Source organism: Lissotriton helveticus, chromosome 4_1, assembly GCF_964261635.1.
Source record: "Lissotriton helveticus chromosome 4_1, aLisHel1.1, whole genome shotgun sequence".
In the NCBI taxonomy this organism is placed as follows: domain Eukaryota; kingdom Metazoa; phylum Chordata; class Amphibia; order Caudata; family Salamandridae; genus Lissotriton; species Lissotriton helveticus.
The window spans coordinates 388,607,649-388,630,334 of NC_136063.1; the positions used below are offsets into that span (position 1 = coordinate 388,607,649).

The window sequence follows — 22,686 nt, forward strand, 5'->3', positions numbered from 1 at the left end:
CTGAAATGTAAGCGAGAAACATGAATGCCTACCTTCCAGTGGTTTGGTTTCCTCGTGCACTGCACGCCCTAGATCTGAAAAGAAGGATTGCTCTCCTGATGCAGGCTCTCGCTTGGAAGCAGGGAACCCAAGAAAATATTTTCACAACATACTAAGGCCTTGCAATCTCGGCTCAGTCATACAAAAAGACACATAGCCCAGTTCATTCTGTTTTAAAGGTTGTATTCGACTTTTTTGTATTCCTCATCTAATTTTCAAATTCAGAATTTCAGCTGCTGATCCGTCATTACAGAGGGCACAGGGCACTCCTCCAACATGACGTGCACTGAATGCTTGGAGAGAGGATTTGGCTTAATGGTTAGGGCGATCGACCTCAAATCTTGGAAACCGGGTTTGAGTCTCGGCAAGGACCCGAAACATCCATTTCGGGGCAAATCACTTACTCTCCCCGTGCCTAACAAAAATTAATATGTCGTCATGTAACGCAACTGGTGCTCGCTCTGATACCCGATACCTTCAGGTCAAGTTTGCGCTAAATATATAAAACCCTGTAAATAGAAATTTTTCAATGCTTCTGCATTCTTTGCCAGGCTATCACAACTACTACAATCGTAAAAAAAAGTAATCAGCTTAGCTGCCAAAATAAAAGTGACGTGGTTAAAATGTCATGTTCTTGCCTTGATATCCTGACTCTTACTTTCTTTTTAGGTCTTAACTAGACAGTGCATTCACTGTCTCTTTAAGACCTTTTGTTTTACTATCAGTGGGCTTAGAGATCCCTCATTGCTTACCAATGGTTGGCTTCATTCTAATTCTCATTTTTTTGCTTCTTATTGGTTAGCCGTCACAGTCTTCATTCCTCTTCGTGTATTCCTCCACTGGAGCATAGATTCATTACTTGTGTCTTTCCATTGCTCATTTTCTTAGGCTTTATTTTTTTTCTTTGTCTTAAAGCATTCTACCAGAGTATGTTTTTTTAGATCACTCTCTCTTGTTCTTCTACACTCTCCATGTTGGCTTGATGTCACCCTCCGTTCCTCACTTTATCCTCCATGTTGCCTTTTGCATCACCCTCCCCCCTGTTGTCTGCTTTTTTGCCTTTTTCACCAATCGCACTCCCATTGTCTGCCATGCTGCCTTGCCCCATTTTTCCTTCTTTTTGTGCAACGTGTTGCTTTTTGGCTCCACGTTGGCTCCCATTGTCCACTGTGCTGCATTGAAATTGTCAGCTGTGTTGCCTTGATTCCATCATCCTTCACATTGTCAGTTATGTTGCTTTGATTCCACTCTCCCCCTCCCTTGTACGCCATGTTATCTTGATTTCACCATCACTCCCTCTGTCCACTGTTTTCTTGATCCCACTCTACATCCAGTTTTCTGTCATGTTGTCCTGATTACACCCTACCTTCCATTGTCTGCTGTGTTCCTCTGACCCCACCCTCCCACCTCCTATTCGCAGTGTTGCATACAAAAAAATGCAATGACTCGGACACCGCTGGCCACCTCATTACTCTTTTATCCCCTCCACCCTCCCTTTGTTGCTGTGCTGCCCCCAACTTTTTAAAAAAAATAATCGCTATAACACTGACACTGATGGCCGCATCATAGCGCATTTTCCGCCACCCGCCCTACATGTTGATTACCCTTCCCTCAGTGTTGCCTCCCATCTCGGCCTCCCTCTCACCAGCAATATTCGTTTTAGCTGTCAGTCATGCTGCACAGCAGCCATGCTACTGTACAACATAACTAAAAAATATGGACAAAGCCAGTACCTCGCAGATGCAAAACCTATTGGCTTTGCCAAAGCTTGTTTTCAAATGAAGCACTGAATTGCGGTTACATTCCAGTTGCATTGACACTGTTTTTTACTGGAACTCTATGTTTGTCAGTAAACACATCTTTAAAGGTCCAGTCTGTGACTGCAAATGCATCTTCTAGAGTTGTACTTTTTTCTGGCTCATTGTCTTATTTTGCCGTTTTCCCTGCTTTCTGAAACACCATATTTTACTCACCTTTACTTAGGTTGCATATTGTTTTGCTGCTCTTCACGGTTAAATGTATCTTTTTGAAACTATGGCCCTATGCTCATTGTGGATTTAAAGCATACTAATACCTGATTGGGTAGAGTAACTCTATTTAAAAAATGTAAATAAATTCCATTACTTAGACTTGGCAGCTTGACTACCATCTGATGGTGCCCTACTTCATCCTGACAAATGTATTATACCTAACTGTAATCAGTGGAAATTTGGGTACTCCATGCAACGTTGGATCGGGAATGGGCATGTCAAAGTAACATTGGCGGGTGCAGCATAGCATGCATTTGCGTCAACCTCTTACTCCTTTTTCTACCATTACATGCCTAGGCACGGAGACCTGCGATAAGAGGCGAGCACCACTCTTGTCACTTATACACAACACCAAAATACTTTCCTCATGAGTAACAATGCAAGTAAAACCGGGCGCAGCCGGCACAGGTAACAGCGGTGTGGCGGCGGGCAGGGGCGGGGTGGGGCAGGGGGATGGGTGGTAAGTGGACAGACAACAGGTAGGGAAAATAACATTTAAAAAAAATAAAACCACTTACGTTGTGCATGCCGTATCGCCGACTCAGCGATGAGGTGAGTGCATGGTAAGTGATTTTATTAATTTTTTTATTTTACTTTTCCTATCCCCTCATCTGTCCACTTAACCCCCACCCACCCCGCCCTATCGTTGTTACCTGGCCGGCCACGCCTGAATTCAACGCTCATCTAACCATTCAATCCACTCGCTGTAGTAAGCTATCCATTTGCCAATCATTTCAGCACCTCATCACAAGTATAAAGCCTTATTTAATGCAATTATAACCATAGGTGCTGGAAGTGGGGGTATGTGTGGTGCTGCTGAACACCCAAAATAACTGTGCTGGAGTTTAGAAGTTGAATGAGCAATAAAGTTGCCTTAAAATTGTGGACATATCTTGTCATATTTACTGTGTGATCAAAGACAAGGGCCAGATTTCAGGCTACATCGTCTGACCAATTACTGCTTGTTCTTTTAACTTGGAGATTGGTGTTTAACTTTCTTTGTCTGACAGCAAATTGAAAGAATTTTGTAAAGTGACCTATATGACAATCTTCATAAGGTACAGGGAGTGTGAAAAGAGAGGCGGTAGTGTGTCAAATGTTTTCAAACACAACAACAATTAAATGCCTGTAAATTAACTGTACACATATTTCTAATGTAATAGTAATTAGGAGAGCACAAATGAAGCACATTTTATGCAATTCTGAAGTGTGATAGAAAGAAATATTTTAATAAGATCAAAACAAATGAAGATAATTTATTTGGTAATGCTCATATGATCACCGGATCCCCATATCCATACATTGAAGTATATGCGCCATATAGTTTTATCAGCAAAACTGCACGTCTATGCAAATTTAGTGACTATTTCAGCAGCAATTGTGTTGTCTGTAAATGACTGTGTGCTACCACACCAGTGCTCCAAATTGCGCCAATGGCTACATGCCACACTCTTACCACTTTCATGCTGCTTGGGTGTGGAACATTTGATATACTTGTTTTTTGGTATGGCAATCTCAATGATTTTACTTATATAACATTGATGGAGGCACCCCATTTCTGAAAATTGTTCCAGCACCACTTATCATAGCTCCTTTCCAATAATGTTATTTCTTTTGAGTCAAAAAATCCTAGTCATTTTTGGATAACAGTGTGTTGCAATCTCTTTTTTTGGCTAATTTTACATTAAAGAGTGCAATTCTCATAAAAGGCTTCGACAAAACGACATGATGTGAGCTGTTTTAATTACCTTTAATGGATCAAAAAACAAAAACATTGCAGAATGTTAGTCTTCTGCTGTGGATGGGCTGTATGCTGATTGGCCTGACTACCTTCACTCAGTACTGATTGAGGCAATGAATTTGCCTAATTCGGCTACTGTCCCAGCTTGAAGTATTAATTAGAGAACCACTCTCTAGCAGCGGCGTAGCAGTGCAGAAAAGCAAGTGGCAGGAAGTTGGTTGAAGCCTCTGGAGCCTACCATTTTCCTATGAAGAGAACAGACTTTTAGTATCACGTTTGAGTTTGCATCCTTCTGTCTATAAAGAATACCAGACATTTCATTGATTGGACTGAGAAAGAGAAAACTAACAGTTATCATTCACCCAAGTATAGTAGACACAGAACAGGGCTGGCCAATTTGAAAATGCCCGGATGCTTCAAGGACATTAGGGCCGTTGTCTATTAAGTGCAGACACTAACTGTGGTTTCAGATTCAGTTCCAGATTACTCTGATGGCTTATTGTGTACACACTTAACAGTCCATGGCCTTCAGACTATCACTGATCATTCCCCGTGAATCTCGAAAGCCAATTCCCTAAGAAAGCCAAGGATAATGCTGTCCACTTTGAGGCTGTCAGCGTCGATTCATGTATTTTGTCCGCTTGGTATATATTTTTATTTTCGTTTTCGAAAGTTCTTTTTTTTTAATTATCCCCTTGCATTTTCTAAATATACCTTACTTTTAATGTGTAAGGTGTCGATGTTTCGATGTTTCATGTATAGGTTGTAATATGGTTCCATTTGCTAATAATGACAAGCTTCAACTATTTTGACAGTGTCCGAAATAAGACGCGAAGATGTGAAATCTGTGTGCCATTCAGAGTCTTGGATTCAGTCAGCTAGTAAGGCATATTTAAAGGTTACAAACTGAATAGATATTTTATTTATTATTTCTGTTCTGAGCATCCCAGTCCATTACACGAGGCCATGCCATCCCTATTCTGAATATACCTGTAAGAAAGTGATTTTATTTATTGCAGTAGGTGGAGGCCCACACTAAGTAATAACGTCACTAACCTGTTAGGTTCATTCAAAGGTGCCATTTATTTAAAACCTAGCTCCACCCCTGGCAGCTAGGGCACAGAGTAAACAGGCTTAACTTACGGAAAATGTGTAAAGCATTTAGAAATTTTAAAGCAGTTAAAACTGATAAACATAATAAAAATCCCACTCAATTTTTGACAGATAGGATACAATTTAATAAACAAAATGACACCAAAATGGCAAAAATCCAATAAGGCAAACTGAATATATGAATTTTAGGAGATATTAGGAAAAACTGCACCAAAAAGCACTAAGTACTCTATGGTCATACTAGACTGGCAGCTAAGGGCAAGTTCAGTTTAACTGCGATGAAGAGCTGATAGTATACACCAACCAGGCTCATCCTGGTTGGAGATTTTACCTTGTGACTAAGGGCTCCATTAGGACGACATCCTTCCCCGCTCGCCACCTTTTTCCCCCCTGCCATATTAATTTGATGGGGGGGACCGCGGAGGACGGAAAGACCGTCTGCCGCTTTAAAAATATTAAAAGAGTTTAATATTGTGGCGTTGTCTGCTAGACACCGCCATCCATATTAGGATGTGGGCGGACACATGCCTTTCCGTGGTGGCAACAAAGCATTTGGGAATCTATTGCGGGGGCCCGTAGTGGGTGGGAGGTGCACATGGGGGATACCTATGGTACCTCCCTGCAGTTCCATGCACAACATGGCAAGCACCGTGGGGTGTCTGCCACATTGTGCATGGAAGTGGACGACATACCTTCCTGGCATTGCGGCGGGCGGTGCTGAGAGCACCGCCCGGCGCAATGTCAGGAATGCAGGATGCGCCCGCCAGTGTGGCGGGCTTATCCTAATGGCAGCAATGGGACCCCCGCACCAATGGCGGGTGGTCCCAATCCACAATAGGATGGAGGGCGGAGAAAGTCCGCCCACCATCCTGATGACCACCTAAGTCTCTGAAATGGAAGATCAACTCCTCAAGCAGGCGAATGATGCAGGCTATGCAAGTCGTAAAATACAAATGTTGTACTCAGGGAAGTCCTTGCATCAGCAGGATATTTTTGCCTCCCTTTTCTGGTCAAACTTTCTATCCTTGGTTTCTTTATTGGAGCTCTGAATCCTTCAGAAGGACAAAATTGCAGTCTGTATCCAACAATGAGTTCCATGAGGCTGGCTACCTTCTTCCTGAAGCCCCACTAAAATGAGCTTGCTGCTGTGAAGAAGCTCCAAGCAGAAGAACCCTGTTTCATCAGCCCAGTGAAGTCACACCTTGAGCGGATTGGCTCGGGGGATTTGGTTCTACTCCTTTGGAGGTCTGGAAGTCCAAAAAAGTCCCAACTCTTCGGAGCTGTTAGAAGTCCAGTTAGACATAGTCAAGGGTCCCAGGACCTCAGGCACAGCACTTGGGGTAAAGATTTACTCCATCAGAGGCCACCAGCAGGATCTAGTCCAGGTCTAATTGCTGGGCACACAGGGCATAGGCAGCTTGTTGTGTCCCAGTAGTCAAACGGGAGGTTCGCCAACTGACACTAGGAGGCCTTTTCATGTTCCTAGGTACAAGTGGAAGCAGCTTAATACTTTCAGGTCTCATCACAGGTCTCAAATAACAGATGCAGTCCTTCTAGTGTTCTTCCATAGGTCTAGATAGCAATCTGAATAGGGTGTCTTATGGTGCAGCATTTATGGTTGGCATCAGCATGTGGGTGGGAATTACTCCTCCATAATCCTTTGTGTAAACTTTACCAGAGGCAACCTTAAACATGTGTGCAGCAGTCCCTGTTTACAGAACTGTGGATAACAATTCCTTGGACCACCCTAACTGGTCTTCCTGCAATGGGAAGAAAAACGTCTCCCGACTTGGAGGCCAGTGTTCCACCTCTGGGAGAAATTTTCACATCACATTAAGATTAAGAACTGGCTGGGGGGGTGGCTGCGGCACAGCTAATGCAAATTACAATCTATGAGCTTCAGAGAGGGAAATGGTAACTTTTAGAACGTTACTTTTCCCAAATATTTATTAAAAATCCAACTTTGCACTGAATTTGGCGTTTAATAAATTTTAAATATAGTGGTTAAACATGCTCTAAATGATCCCAAATCTGAAATAGAATAATTAGTATTTTAGTCTGTGCAATTTTTCTTACAGTGAAATATCTTTCAGGGCCTTGTATTACTTTTCCACATGTTCCACTTTTAAATACCATGCCTACCTTGTAGGCGACTTCTTAATATTTAAAAGGCAGGGGCTTCCATGTCAAAAATTATTCTTTTCACAGGTCAGACTGCAGGTTAGAACTGCAGAAGTCAGACGTCACTTGCAGGCCTGATGCCATGTTGTCTCTGTCATTCTAGTGCGAAGCACAATAAGTTCTGCAGTTCACAGGTTATATTTAACTTTCCATGCCATCAGTGTAATTTATACAACATATACTATAAAGTTATTGGAGAGAAATGTGCCAATCAATGACTACCCAATTTCTACCTGTTTTAGGGGGTCAGAGCACATACAGTGGGCATTAGACATTAGAGTGACAGTGTGCAGTCTAAAACCCCGCAATACAACTTAGTAAAAAATGGGAGTGACCATGCAAAATGGAGCATTTTCTCACAACACCCATTTTAGAAATTGTTACTATACCGATATAGTTGAAGCACAAAAAAAAGCTAAATAATGTCAGAATTGCTAAGCTGTGTACATGCATCACATGCAAATGAGCAATGAGGGCCCTCATTACGAGAGGCACATTGGATTAAATGGTATGTGTGATATCCATTATTACACATGCCCCTGTTATGCTTGCAGTGTATGTGTTTTGGGACTGAATCACTGTGCATTTAATATTTTTGACCACATGTTCAAAAACACTTTGGTCCTCATTATGAGTGGCCATGTGTCAGAAACTATAATAGTCACTCCTGACAAAATCAAACACCAGGGTGTTCAGAATTTTTCTGGTGCGATAAGCATTTCCTATCCTGAGATTTGCCTGGGAATATACATAGATTTTGCTTCTCACTGTACCAAAAGCCACATGCCCCAGTATTTCCTTTGATATTTTCTCCTAGTAAATTTCAGCAGGTTTGACTTGCTGAAATTTACTGTGCAAAACTGCAAGGGTGCAATGTTTGTCGCAAAGCTAGGATTTCCAGTATGTATGGTAACAGGAGATATTCCAACATAATGAATGAATTCTTTATTTTTCCTTGTACGGCAATGTTTGCGTTCATATGTATTTATCAAAACATGAAACGTGTCAGTCACCGTATACACTTCTATTATGTGAATTGCATGTTGCCTCGGTCGTGAATGGGACTATTTATTTTTATTGTTGGTCTGACCTGCATGAGGTCTGTGTTTACCTTTTGCTTGAAAGTATGCTAATTTTATGGTAATCGTTTCAGCATGAAGTTGGGCAGTTGATATGTCTATTCAGATTGCCCATGGGCTATATGATTGCAACTGAAAAGTGATGGTTAAATGTCATAATTACTTAATTCACAGATTTCCTCCGAAGTCCACAATTGCCGTCGAAATGGATGTTACTGGTTATTTTTTACTTGTCCTTTTCGAGTCTTTGCTTTATTTTCAACTCCTTGATACATCTAATTGCAAGAAAAGTGGTGTATCCTTAATTGAGCTTCACCTCTAAAATAGTAGGTCTTCCAGCCTATCTGTGAATATTGTCTAAACACAAACACACTGCTAAGAATTCCATTAATACAATTTCTTTTAAAAAAGTGTTACAATCATAAACATAAATGGATGGGGATAAATAAAAGTGTGTGCTTTGCTGTTTCTAACTATACTGTCTCTCAGCAACACGTGTAACCTCTCGCTTGCAGTAGAATCTTAGAAACACTATCTAAATTAATTCCATCAACTGTATTTCAATCAAAATGTCTCGTTGCTGTCTCCCCTAGCCTCGGGTGGCTTCGCCTGCTTCAACCCGCCCTTTAAAATGATTTTATGTGATCATGTACTTTTGAAATTATCCTATGTGATCATGTGCTTCTAACCATTTCATTTTTAATTTGCCTCTCTTCAGGTCCGCTCTTTTTTTTATAACTCTCGTGCTATTTGTTAAAAATATGCATACTCTTCCAACAAACATCATAAACATGAAATGGGATTATGCACTAACTTCTTTTTTCTAAAACGTATTTAAAAGAACAAATTGGTATCATTAGTTAGCAACATTTCCGACGAAGTAAGTGTGTATATCGTAGCTTTATTTAAGATAATGTTATTAATAGACAACTGTTAAAGGCACTTACTGTTGACAATTGCTGTAGGCAAAATAGATGCCATGGCAGCTTGTTGAGGCAGCAATTGTATGGAGTCCAGCAAGCGAGCCGGATACATCCCCTCTGTCAGGCTCATCTGAGTGGCAGCTTGTAGCCTCGAGTCAAAATCCACAACAAAAGCAATTAGCTCCTCACCCTCGCTGATGGTCTTGGTCGTGGTGCACCAGAGCTGCCCCCCTGAAAGAAAAGGGTGGGGTGACTGAGACGCTCTCCATGGCATGGGCAATTCTCATACAAATAACAAAGCTGTAGTGCTTACAAATCATAGAGTGATTCAATTGTGTGTAAATGTGACTGTCACTAAAAGTCGGAAAAAAGTTACAGCTAGGCCACCACTGCCCCGATTGTTTCCAAGGAGTTAGCAACTCCACCAGAGAGCTATAAGTTTATCCTGAACACTGCGCCCCAGATTCTGAACACTGTCACACAACGCAACGCAGCCTTATAGTCACAGAGAAATGGCTCTCTCCTCCCCTCTCCCTAGCGCTGCCACTGATTTCCGCTGCAGTGCACCAGGCATACACCTTCGCACCAAGGCACTAGGGTGCATGCCTGTGTCTAGCCTAGGCTTTGTCAGCCGCGGTCGGTATGGGAGTACCTGCCGGGGCGGTGACGTGGGGAGGCAGGTTGGGGGTTAGTAATGTATGGATAATGGAGGTTTGCAGGTAGGTAAACATTTAAATAAATCAAACAAATTTGTTGTGCGCACTGCATCCTCAAATGCAATGCAATGCACGCAACGAAAGTTGTTTGATTTATTTAAATGTTTACTTACCTGCAAACCTCCATTATCCATACATTACTAACCCCCACCCTGCCCCTCCCCCTCCCCACGTCACCGCCCCGGCAGGTACTCCCCTACCGACCGCGGCTGGGCTTTGTACAGGAAGGGTATCCTTTCTGTACAACATACTATGCCTAGACATGTCCAAAAGCATTTCTTACTTTGTATGTGTGCTGCACAGTACAGTGCACACGCAATGTCAGAAATGCACAAAGAAATGTGAACATTTCCCTGCTTAGTGCCTGTTTTTCAGCTACATACATTTTTGGCGCTAAACTCTTTCCATTCATGTTAGTGAATCGTGTTTAGCATCAAAAAGCATGGGTGTTTGCATGTATACGCCCATGTACCACCCATGTAACACCTACTTAATGCAAAGTAGAGTTTTGCACTGTTTTTGAGCTACTTTTCCATACAAACCAATGCAAATACTTATCTGCATTGGTTTATGAATCCCAAAACGGGTTTAGCATCGGGTAGCGTTAAAAAAGTAACTCTAACCCGATGCTAAACCTTTCAGAATCGGGGCCTACATGTGTGAGGTATTTCAAGCAGGGATTTCACTTTCTGGAATCAGATGAAATCTCTGAGAGATGCACTCGACTTGAATGGAGGGCTTATTCCTAGGGGTGGGAATAAGTGGCATAATTCTCTATAGCGTAATTGCTCAAAATTACCGCAACATTACTTGTAATTATGCGCAATTACGTGAGAAGCATAACCCAGCATTTAGTGCTATTTCTTGCTGCAAAATGCACCCTTCCATCCAAAATAAGCCTGAGGATGCATTGTGTGTTAAGAAAATAGCATTAAATGCTACAGGACACAAGCTCTCTCTTAGTGTGTTGTTCTTGTGCTCCTACAGCAGGGTCGTTGCCTCATATTACTCTTAATTACTCAAACTGGAGTAATTGCATAATTCATTCATTTCACATCACAAGAGTAATGCCTAATTGCTGAAATTAATCAGAATATTCCAGTGTAATTAAATTTTCGCCCGGCCTAGTTATTCCCTATTTTCCAGTTCTTTACTTTGTATTCCTCTTGGACTGGTTAGAGAAGGAAGTAGATAGGCGTCTTGGCTGATAGGTTATTCCTCGTGCTCACCGCATTTGCCTATTATTTATATAATTCCCCATTCAAGAAAGTATTTTCAAGAAAGGAGTCAATAGTCGGTAACACTAGTTAGATTATTCCCCATTTCCATCACTCTTACCTACAATCCCAATCTGCACTTCCTTCAGTCCAGGAAACAGATGCCGATGTTATAGGGGCAGGTTAGGATGTTAGCTTCTGATGGACTTTTTTTACTAGAAGAATTATTCCACAAACTTTTTGTGGTCAACAACTGAAAAAGTGACATTCTATATATCCAGGGCCAGACTGGGAACCCAAAGCAGCCCTGACAATTTTGAAGTACCAGCACCCCTAACCGCACCCCCCCCCCCCCCACACACACACCCCCCGCATGGGCATTTGTGAGTTTGGAGCACTGCTTTTTTTGTTACTGTGGGCAACATTGCAGCAATGTTGCAAAATGACCCCCCAGTAACAAAAAACGCCCCCCACTTTTGCAAATACGTCCCCCACCTTTCCAGCCTCCTGGGAAAACGCCTGATGCCCGCTACACCCAGTCCGGCCCTGAGTATACCCACAATATGGTTGTGGCCTCGTTAACAAACCATATTTTAGCTACCTGGGTGTTTCTCCGTGACATTGTCATCACTGATTTAGGCTTACCTGCCCTCTTAAAAATAGGACCGCATGCTGCCACGAGAGAGGATTGCTTTAGATCATAAAATGTAATAAACACGAAGTAAAGAGATACATGCTGACTTTTGTGAAAAAGGGTAATCAATGCTACATACAAAAATAGAGACGTGGGAGTAAATCTACTGCTAAGTTTGGAGATAGCAGTGAATTCTCGTTTATTTAATATGTTTAGACATACATTACCTTTGGTTATCTGCGCTCCTGGGAGCACAGCAGATAGCCGCACTGGGGTCAACCTTGCCCTGCACAGACTCTGCATACCTACATGCTATCAAACTTTTTCTCAGCCTATGCATACAGTGAAGGAGGTTTGTTGCATTAATTAAGCTACAGCTGAATGCCATCAGCTTGATAATATTGTGCTGTTTATCTTTCAGCATGGCTGCCTTTTCCACTGCACTTCATTTCCTCCCTCCCATCTCCACCAAAGGGGATTATAGTTTTAAAACAACTTGTTGCTGGAATCTGCTGGTCGAGATAACCACTGTGTATGATATGCTATATGACTAAATGGCAGAATTAGGACAGTGTTTCACAGACTGCATGGGCAATTAATTAAAAACCAGCGTGAGTGCCTTCAAAGGAGACCGCACAAAGCATGGTCGGTGACAATGTGCTCTGGTGGCAATGAAAAGGTGAGAATCCGCAGCATTTGGTCCTGCTGGCTTCTTTGTGGCAAAGCGAAGCAGGATTTTATATCGACAGCAAATGCAAGTGACTGTATCATGAACAATTTCAGTGCCTGCACGAAGGCACAAGAACAAAGCTATGTGCCCACGTTTTTAGGTCTAGAGTTAGCCAAGCCCTTTTGATTTTCGTAAATGTATACGCATGATATACTTAGTGGAACATTCGGCCAGCCCTCTTCATCCATTAGTCTGTTGTATCATTCACATTTTTTTCTTCTGCCCATTACAACATGGGGCAATGGATCAGCCCACTTCAGCCATTGGCAACTTCATTGTGAGTGACAGCATTCTGCCCTTTCGCAAGGAGCTCATCCGCACACAAAGTAGCACCATTCAATGTCAAGGACAGAGATGTATGTCTGCACACATTAACTCACTATAGTATCAAACCTTCTATGAATGAACCACTTGACTTTTTTTCACCATTGGTGTTGTTTAAAGGGCTTTGAACATTACTGAAACCCATGAGTATGAGGCCAAGCACAAAAATCCACTTTACTTAATTGCAATGATGAATTAGGTAAAATGTTGTGTTAGATTATGTTATGGTCTGTTGTGTTTTGTTGTTATGTTACATTGTAACGTTTTACCTTATCGTATGACCATTTGAACATCATATTTCCATCTGTAAAAATATGCGTCAGATATATATATATATATTTATACATTTAGATATATAGATACATAGATATATAAATGTAATGTAATTATTGCTTTCTATTTATATTTGGCTACTTGAGTCTGCTGATATCTGGTCTTGGAATAGTAATTTGATAACTTCGTAACTTTCACAAAGAGGGTAGTTTATTTTAGGGATCTTTCCTTCTGACTGTCTTTAATCCTTCAAGCTCAGTGGATATTTCCAAACTTTAAAGTCTCTCGGAAGAGATAATGAAGGCCTCCGGTGTTTCTGAAAAACTGTGGACTTGTTGTTCCCTGTAATGTTTATATCTTTTGCTGTTCCCTGTAATGTTTATAATCAAGATTCCTTTGCAAACAGATTTGGTTCCTAGCAGGAAGCTAATAAATTGTACTCATAATTGCTGTCAAAACTCCACTGAAGTGTACTGCAGCTTCTGATAATGAAGAAAACAATGTCACGGTTCAGACCTGGTTACAGTCTAGAAATGTGAGCTGCTCTCAGAAGGGTCACTCGCCTTAGATATCTCAGATCCTGGCCAAATGTTTCACTTACACTTTAAGGGAAAAACAGGAAAACAGAATCGAGTCCTGGGCAATGTCATAAAAACGTCTACTGAGAGACTAATTAAGATCAAGGAAATATGTTTTTGTCTTCCTTGGAAAACAAGATACACAAACCAAAAATCAAATCCTACAACAATTCTGTAACCATGTGGCATTGTGTGTTGCTAGGTTACAAAGCTGACAACGCTTTAATTATCTTGTGTGGCCATACCTGTGGAGTGCACACAAAATATATTTAAAATACTGAAAGCATTCACCATGCTATCTGCGCCACTTGAAGCCTTCTAAGGAAAAGCACCGTTTGCTGGGTAACTGCATGCCTTTCTGAAAACTATCTTTTCAAATGAGTGTGGGGTTTGCATTTCTTCATAACCCATCTTTGAAGCCATCGACACACATTTTCGTGGTGTGTAAATAAAATAAAACAAATGAAAGGGGAAAGACATGGAAATAAAAAAACTATTACAAGCATTCAATTTGCTTCCTAGCGATTGAAGTTTCATACACATTTGCGTCACATACATACACATGGTGGACAGGGCCATGAAAAGTGATTGGGAAAAACAGTGCCAGGGAACCCCACACCATTCCAGGGTGGAATGCACAGGACGGACTGGGTCCGAAATGACATCCAAAGGGCCTCCAGTGGGTGCCATTGAATGGTCAGTTAGCCCAAGCTTCTCCTTTTTACCCGAAGACCAGATGAATTCCTATTAACCATACCTCATTTTAAATGTGGCTAGTAACACCTTTAGCTGTATGCCCGAGCGCATGTCAACACATGACATGCACTATATAAAGACAAACCTTGGGTCAGCCCCTTTGAGGCTTTGGCTTTTTTGTGGGTGCCCACTTCATTAAGTTACACAAAGTCAGTTATCTTTTGGTATCCGCCGGTTTGTAATTCATGGATCTTTACATTTTCTGTTTGTGTTGTTTGATTTGAGCTCTGCAGTGAGCAAAAATAGAGTTCTTAATGTCATCTATGTCTCATGTTCGTACACACAAACTGATCTCAATCACACCAATTGGTCTATTTTTTTTATTTTTATTTCTTGCACATTGCATGTACTGGCGGAGAAGGGTATCGGATTCAGCTGCCTGGAGATCAACGATGTGCAATCATGGTTGGCAAGATGCCACACATGAATTGCCAATCCCAGCATGGTATCTCACTAAGTGCTCCAGAATATATTGATTGCCCCCCTCCCCAGCAATTACTGCTCAGCCTTCCCAGTAGCACAGGAGCTCTCACTCCATGCTGAACCATCTTCTCTCGCCATTCCTAATTTGGGCCTCCCCAGTGACATGGCCTTGCAGCGTGTGTGCCTGTTGCTCGGGACTGAGTGGAGCAAAGCATTGATTCACTGGGTAACTTGCACCTATCAATCCTCTCTTTCGGATTCCTGCTCCTCGGTGCATGAAAGAGTCACTCTCCATTCCCTTCCCAGGGCTCAACCTTCACCAAAAGCTTAAAGGCCGATATTCCAAACTCCCACCTTTTCTCTCATCCACATTATACATATCCTCTTTCCTTAGTCCTCCTGCCCTCTCTCTGTATGTATGTATGTATTGCATACTTTTATAGCGCAGACTGTCACCCAGAGGGTATCCTGGCACTTTGACTCTACCTAACTTTTGCGCAGTCACAGAGAATTACACCACCCTGGGAAAGAGGTAGGACTTCAGCCCTTTTTTAAAGGAGGGAAGTTCATTCAAACTCCTCAAAGATAGGGGAAGGGAGTTCCAAAGCTTGGCGGCGGTAAAACTAAAGGAACGGCCGCCCATCCGTACCCTCTGAATTTTAGGAACTGCCACCAAACATGCAGAGGAGGATCGCAGAGGTCTAGCCGCTGAGTACCAGGAAAACAGCTCCTGCAGCATGATAGGCCCCTGCCCATGAAGGGCCCTGAACACTATACAAGACGCCTTAAAACAAATGCGCTGATGGACCAGTAGCCAATGAAGATCTTTTAGCGCTAAAGAAGAAGAGGCTGAGCGCATCCGAGAGAGAGCAAGCTTAGCTGCCATATTCTGTATGCGCTGCAGCTTCCTGATCAAGGTGCTTGGGGCACCCAGGAGTAGTGCGTTACAGTAGTCAAGCCTACTGAGAATGATACTGCGCACTACCTCTGGTCTAACTGGTGCCGGAAGCAAGGGAAGAATTTTACGCTGTGTGCGAAGCAGCATCATACATGTGGCAATGGTCTTATTTACAAAGGCATCAAGCTGAAGATTTGGGCCAAACATAATGCCCAAATTACGAGCAGCATATGCTGCCACAACTGTGCCCAGGGATGAGTCAGGCCAGAAGCCCGTTGGTAGGGGGCGAGGGGTACGATCAGTAGAGCAATACAGCACCTCTGTTTTGGATCCATTGAACTGGAGTGAGTTATGTCTCAACCAGTCCGCCGTGGCTGTCATACAGCGATGGAAAGTTTCCTTAGACACGGCATCTCTGCCTTCTAAGGAAAAGATAAGCTGTGTGTCGTCGGCATAATTGATCATCGAAATGCCGAAGGTTTTAATCAGCCTGATCAGAGGACAGAGGTACAAATTAAATAGAATAGGGCTGATTGCAGACCCCTGAGGCACACCTTGTCCCACCTTACGAATACCAGATCGAAAAGGCGGCAAAGCCACCATCTGGTGCCTGTTATGAAGGTAGGAGACTAGCCAGTCTCGGGCCAAACCAGCTACCCCAATCGCCTCCAGTCTGCTGATTAATGTGGCGTGGTTGACCGTGTCGAACGTGGCCGACATGTCGAGCAGCACTAAAAAGGCTGCCCGACCCGTGTCGACCCGCGAACGAAGATCGTCCAGGACAACCACCAACGCGGACTCCGTGCCATGATCTGGCCGGAAGCCAAATTGGGCCACATCTAGACAAGTATTAGTCTCTAAAAAGCTGGCCAAGGTGTTAGTGACCAGTTTCTCCATGATCTTAACGGGGAAAGGAAGCAGCGAGATAGGCCTGTAGTTCGCAGAACTGGTAGGGTCCAGCGTAGCCTTCTTCAAAAGAGGGGAGACCACTGCAAGTTTCCAGCTTTCTGGAACAGTGGCGGTGCTAAATGACTGGCGGCAGATGGAATAAAGAGGGGGGGAAGAGCTACTCATGGAACAGTTTCCAGAACTTATGGGGTAGCGGGTCCAACGGGGAACCGGAGGACACACTATTGGCCAGAGTGCAAAAATCCTCGTATGAGGGAAAGGTGAAACTATCCAGCAGTGAGGTCTCTATGACTTCCCTAGGAGTGCCAGCAGTGGACCCAGACGCAAGCTCTAGCAAAGGCTGGGTACAGGAGGTGCACGGGTCAGAGAGACCACTCAGAATGTTGGCAATCTTGTCCTCAAAAGCAGAGGCCAGAGCATCACACAAGGTCTGGGAGGCCGGGACATTGTTAGTGGCACATGACGGATGGGAAAGATCATCAACAATTTTAAACAGTGTCTGTGATTTATTAGCTGCCTGGGCCAACATATCCTCCAGATACTTGGCTTTGGCACACTTGATCTGTGTTTTATAACCCAGGAGTACCTGTTTGAACCGGACTCTGTCTGACTCAAGATAGTGCTTCCTCCAGGTTCTTTCCGCCTGTCTGCACTGCAGTTTCAGCTGCAGGAGATCATTGGAGTACCATGGGGTGGCGTGTTTAGGCCTATCCTTTGCTTTTCGCAGAGGAGCCATTCTATCCAGAGATTGAGTGATCAGTTGGCAGAGGCTCGAATAGCTCTCCTCCACTCCTTCCCCCAGGCCGAAACCACCCAGTAGAAGAGTTGGTAATGTGGGATTTTTCGAGAGTCTAGACCACTGCCTAATGGTACCTGAACTACTATCTGCAGAGGGGTCAACTGGGAGGAGTAAAGAGAAATGAATAAGCGAATGATCAGTCCAGCCCTGAGAGACTATGTCCCTGATCTTAACCTGGGTATCATTCGCAAAGACCAAGTCTAGAATGTGACCCTTCAGGTGAGTTTGGGAGAGCACCAGCTGCTGAAGATGGATATTATTACAGGCCTGGCATAAATCTCTATAGGCTGTGTCTGATGGTCCATTTGGCCAAAGGTTGAAGTCTTCCAGCACAAGAAGCCTGGCATGGGTGTTTGAGAGATCGTAAATAAGATCTACCAGGTCAAGAGAGGCTATCGAGGAGCTGCTAGGTGGCCTGTAGCATAGCAAACCAGAGTATAAAGCTCCCTTCTGATTTTTTAGGGAGAAACCCATAAGTTCAAACCCTGGTACATCTTTAACCTCAAGCTGGGATATGTCCAGTGTTTCTCTATAGATGAAGCCTACACCTCCCCCTCTACCCCCCACTCGGGGGTTGTGCCTGATCTTAAAGCCCGGGGGGCAGGCCAGGCCAAGTTCTACCTCACTGTCGGCCCTGGTCCAAGTCTCCGTGAGGAATAGCACATCCAGGCCATAAAGTTCCATTAGAAGTGCGATTGCCACATGATGTTTACATAGGGAGCGCACATTAAGCTGTATGCTGTCACTCACTGTATTGGATGGCATTTGAAAGACAACTGTAAGTTTAAGATGTGAATTCATGTGTTCAGCTCTACTTTGCCTACAAAGCGCTTTCAGTTCATGAGCATGTCCTTTGGAAGCGGCTACGGTGCAGCCTGAGGTGGATCTGCCCTGCAATGGGACCAGGCAGCAGCAGGGCTGGAGTGGTTCTGGCTATTTTTTGTTAATATTGTTGATAGATTTTCCACATGTGCTTGTGCTGTCAGTGAAGTGAGAGATGAATTTACTAAGGAATTCAGGAATGCCTCATTCCTGATCCAGGTCCCTCAGGCCTCGTGCCCCAAGGAGAGTCAAATGAAGGGTGCCAGTGGGACCCTCACTTCTGATGACAGTAGGAGCTGCAGTACACAAGGTATCCCAGTGGCCAGACTCAGGGACGCCTCCACCATGAGGCTGGCTCAATGCCAAGTAACACGGCTTAAGCTAGAGTATCCCAGGGAAAAAGCTTTGATGAAACCTGAAAACAGAGTATGTCACATTCTCGCATAAGAACTCTTCTAAAAAGCAATGAACATGTATAAGCCGAAAAACAGCCATTTCCCCTTTTAAAATCAGTAGAAGAATGAATATACTGGTTAATTGGAATCTGCCTTTTAATGACCTAAAAAAACAACGATTAGCCAACTTTTTGGTTCTAGAACTAAGAAGCACTTCTTAAATTAGCTGCAAAGGCATAAAATCTTGTATGGTTGGGTAGCATCTTGCGGCCAGAGGCTCTCTTCTAAAGGCATCCTTTGTCTATATTTCTCTCGATCTTTCTGTAGAGTTAATTGTTGAATTTCTGTATTTCGTCTTTGCAACTTTGTAAAGCAGATGTAGATGTTACATTACATTTTTGCGTGAGTATCAATTGCCAATATTTTTCTGTTTTTAGGAGAATACCCGCCCCGCAATGCAACAACTTAAATGGCAGTATTCTGTCATTCACAGAACTTGGACTGCTGCAAATCCTCAAGTTTTCCAGGTCTAGTGACGGTTGCCATCTTCATTTTGGAAATCAAGTACACATCTCAAAACTCGCATGAGTTCACGTGAATATGACACTTTACTCAGCACACGTTTACAACACGTGCCATTATCCCGCATTTTTTACTGAGCAACAACTTTTACAAAGCATGGCTTTACACCGCAAATCATTACAACACATTCCATTACAACGCCATGTACTATTCTAACTCCAGCGGGGCGTTGTAATGGGGAATTTGCAACCACTCCTCTTTTCTATGTCATGCTCACTGCACTGATTCACATCTGGGCTAGTCCACCTTGCCTCTTCCCCTTCTTGGGTGGGTAAAATAAGGGTACTGGTGTTGGGTTACAATATGCATCTCTATTCTACCAATTACACCAACACAGCCTTTTGGGTGAATGAGCTCTCTACACATATTATATCCGAGCTTGAGAAGATAGGCATTTTATAGAGCAACTGCCATTTCTGCCCTACACTACTGTTGTGAGTTGATACTATAAGACTGGGGACTCTGTATGTCAAGACGATGGAGATATTTAAAATATCCCTTGTGTTCCTGTAACCTTTATACGTGGATCCTTTAAGACTCATAGGTACTCGTGGCTTCTAATTTAAAAAGGATGTAACACCTCATTCACAATAGGTGGCATACTTCCTCATGGGAGTCTATTTCACTTGCACTGGAATGCTGCAGGACAGCCTCACCCAGAGCCCGTTCTATTTTCATTGTGCACAACAGATCAGTTTCAGACAGCTATGTCATGCTAATAAGGCTTTCTATGTTCTTTGGGCTTAGTGTATTCATTCTTGTCTCCACCAAGCAGGGCTTCAAGTGGGATGAAAAAGAAGGGGGGGGGTGACTAAAAGGGGTGTGATCAACACAATTAGAGGTGTGGCCTAAATGATACAACTCATCCGATCATAAGAATGTGAAACCAATATGTACCTGGGTGGAACAAACACAAGAATAGTTAGAAAGCCCACTGGTTCAGGAGAAGCAAAGTGAGATAGACAACAGAGCCATCCAGTCATGAGCCACAGACTAACACCCCCTGTGTGTTTATGTATAAGTAATGTATTGGGAGTGATATGTCTACTCAACACCCAGCTAAAACTGCCTGTAGACAAAAATCAAGCAGAAAAAAATCAAGAATCTATGATTTTGTGCCATCTTAACTGGGTAACACCAGCACTCATGGCATGTGTCTCTCAACAAGAAATGCCTCAAAAATGTACCCATTCACCATTTCTCTTGCTGAAGTCTGGGTATATATGGTCTTACTGAACCTTACCGGCAACACATTGCAAACTGTTTCTGGGAAACTCTGGAAGATTGGGGACGGGAGGGCAGAAAGCAGTATTGCAGCTGAGGCCATGAAAGCGCTAGATATAATAACCCAAAAAATTGTGGACTGCGCAATGGTGAAGGGAGAAATGCTGACTGAACTGAGGCCCCCATATCAGCTGTAAGAGTGCTGAAAGTCCCCACAAAGTGCCACCCATGACTTACCCTATACCCAATGTGGTGTCTGTCCAAGGATGACTCCGGTCTGGTTGTCAAATCCACATCCAGCAGCAAAGGTAAATTTATGCAGGAATAAATGGTCCACATGGAATCATTCAGGGCAGCTAAAGGAGGCTTACAAGTGAGTCTAGCCTGTGAAGCCGTGTTGATTCAAATCGAGTAGAGAAAGCAGGCATGGCAGATAGGGATGCCTTTAAGACAACATACTGGGCCCATCTCTTCCGGTTACATTTCAGTTTCTGGTTTCATGACGGAACTGAAGTGCTACTTCTAACTCACTCAATGTATGAGTGATGTATGTTAGGCATGCCCAACAATTTGTTTTGCCAATACTGGGCAGAAAAACAGAGGCTGATATGTACTCGTTTAAAAACTCAGCACTGGCAGGTAAGGCACCTGGCCCACTTAGAGCCATGCCACCAAGTTCCATTGCACTACGTGCATCCCACATACTTTTCTCTTCTTATTGTTCTTCATTTTAGGCAAGCCTAGCTTGTTTGTAGGTTCTTCTCTGTCCTGACTCCTCAGCCCTGAAATAACACACCTGTAACGCTTTGGCAGACCTCCAATCAAAGTGCTTTACATAAGCCATTTAAGAATCAGCTTTTATGTTTGCTTGCCTTCTCTATCTCAACTTGGTGTTCAAGCAGTCCTAGTGTCAAGATGCCTGCAGGAGTAGAGGCTTTTAATAATGCATTCACTCACTCACTCACTCACTCCCTATTGCAGAAGGGTCTGGGATCGTCCAGAGATCAGAAATATCTATATGTTTGTGAGAGTGAACACTTAAATAGAGAAGTGATGCAAACAATACTGACATATGATGTATTGAGGTCGAACAGAACGGTCAAGTTGTTTCTGTTTTTACAGAGTGTTTTATACTGATGAAAAGCCATAATTGTATGTATTCCCATTTGTGGCAGATAACAGAACCAAGGAGTAGACAGATACATTGATTGACCAAATGTCACCCAGATGTGTCAAATGGAGAAGTCGATTGTAGAACCCAGGTCTTCAGGATCAAAGGTCATTAAGTAGGTCACTATAAATTAGGAACTTATTAAGAGTTTGTAAAACCAGGAAATCAGTCATAAAGTGGGGGAAGTCCTGTCTATTGTATTTAGAGTGAGATGATTGAGATCTAAATTCTGCTATTAAGGCAAATGGGAACTTTACCACCTTTTGGGAGATGTCCTGAATCGACAGAACTCTAAATTAGACCCAAGGTCTCCTTCGCGAAGCAGGTTCAGTAGGCTTGAAGGATGTTAAATACCCAAGTTGAATCCACTGATTTAGGAAGAGAGTTCCATTGACTGAGGACATTCCACATTCACATTTATCCTAGTGTCTTCAGATGCTTGTGTATAAACACCAGTAGCACGGATTCAAACTAACACCAGTTTTGTCTCATACAGGTCAACCTCAAATTCCCATTGCCTTGCATAGACATAAATACAATCCCAGTAGTAAATGCTAATGGACAACATGTGCTTTACGTGGTATACAGATTCATGAATGGCATGGTTTTGCCTAATCAGTTACTCAGAGCGCTAGTTGGTGCCAGGGCAGTTATGGCATGCAGAAATCTGTCCTGTATTTAGTGCTGTTTTTTAAGGGACCGAGAGTCAAAAATTGCTGACAGTCTATTCAAGGTGTAAAAAACGTTGTAAACTCAAACCAGGAACTTCATCTTTGGGAAATGGCTAAGGGCCCCATTTGGTTGAAAAAGTTTAATTAAGCTTATTTTTTTAGCAAGCGCACAAACAATTTTGCTGCCCAGCATAAAGCACAACAATGCCTCATCAGGGTAGTAAGTGCTATATAATGCAATCACAATATAATATATAACCCACACTAAAATATCATAACACTTAGCAGTCAGACAGTCAATTATAGTTCATACAGGCTATCTAATAATTCCCTTTACTGCCTGACACTCTAACACTCACACAAGATAAATCTGCTACGGGTCTTATCCATCACCCAGTAGTGTATGCTAGTCCACATAAATATACCACTCATTGCCACCTGAACAGTCATGGAATAAC

The 22,686-nt window shown here is 42.9% G+C and overlaps 1 protein-coding gene across 1 annotated transcript in view; it reads right to left on the reverse strand.

Moving 5' to 3' along the window:
* The window catches only part of ZFPM2 (zinc finger protein, FOG family member 2), a 641,123-nt gene that overhangs the window by 17,954 nt on the left and 600,483 nt on the right, over positions 1-22,686 (reverse strand). Inside the window, exon 6 of the mRNA XM_078685577.1 lies at positions 9,131-9,337. Within this exon, the coding sequence (XP_078541703.1) occupies positions 9,131-9,337 (207 nt within the window). The remainder of the gene's footprint in view (positions 1-9,130; positions 9,338-22,686) is intronic.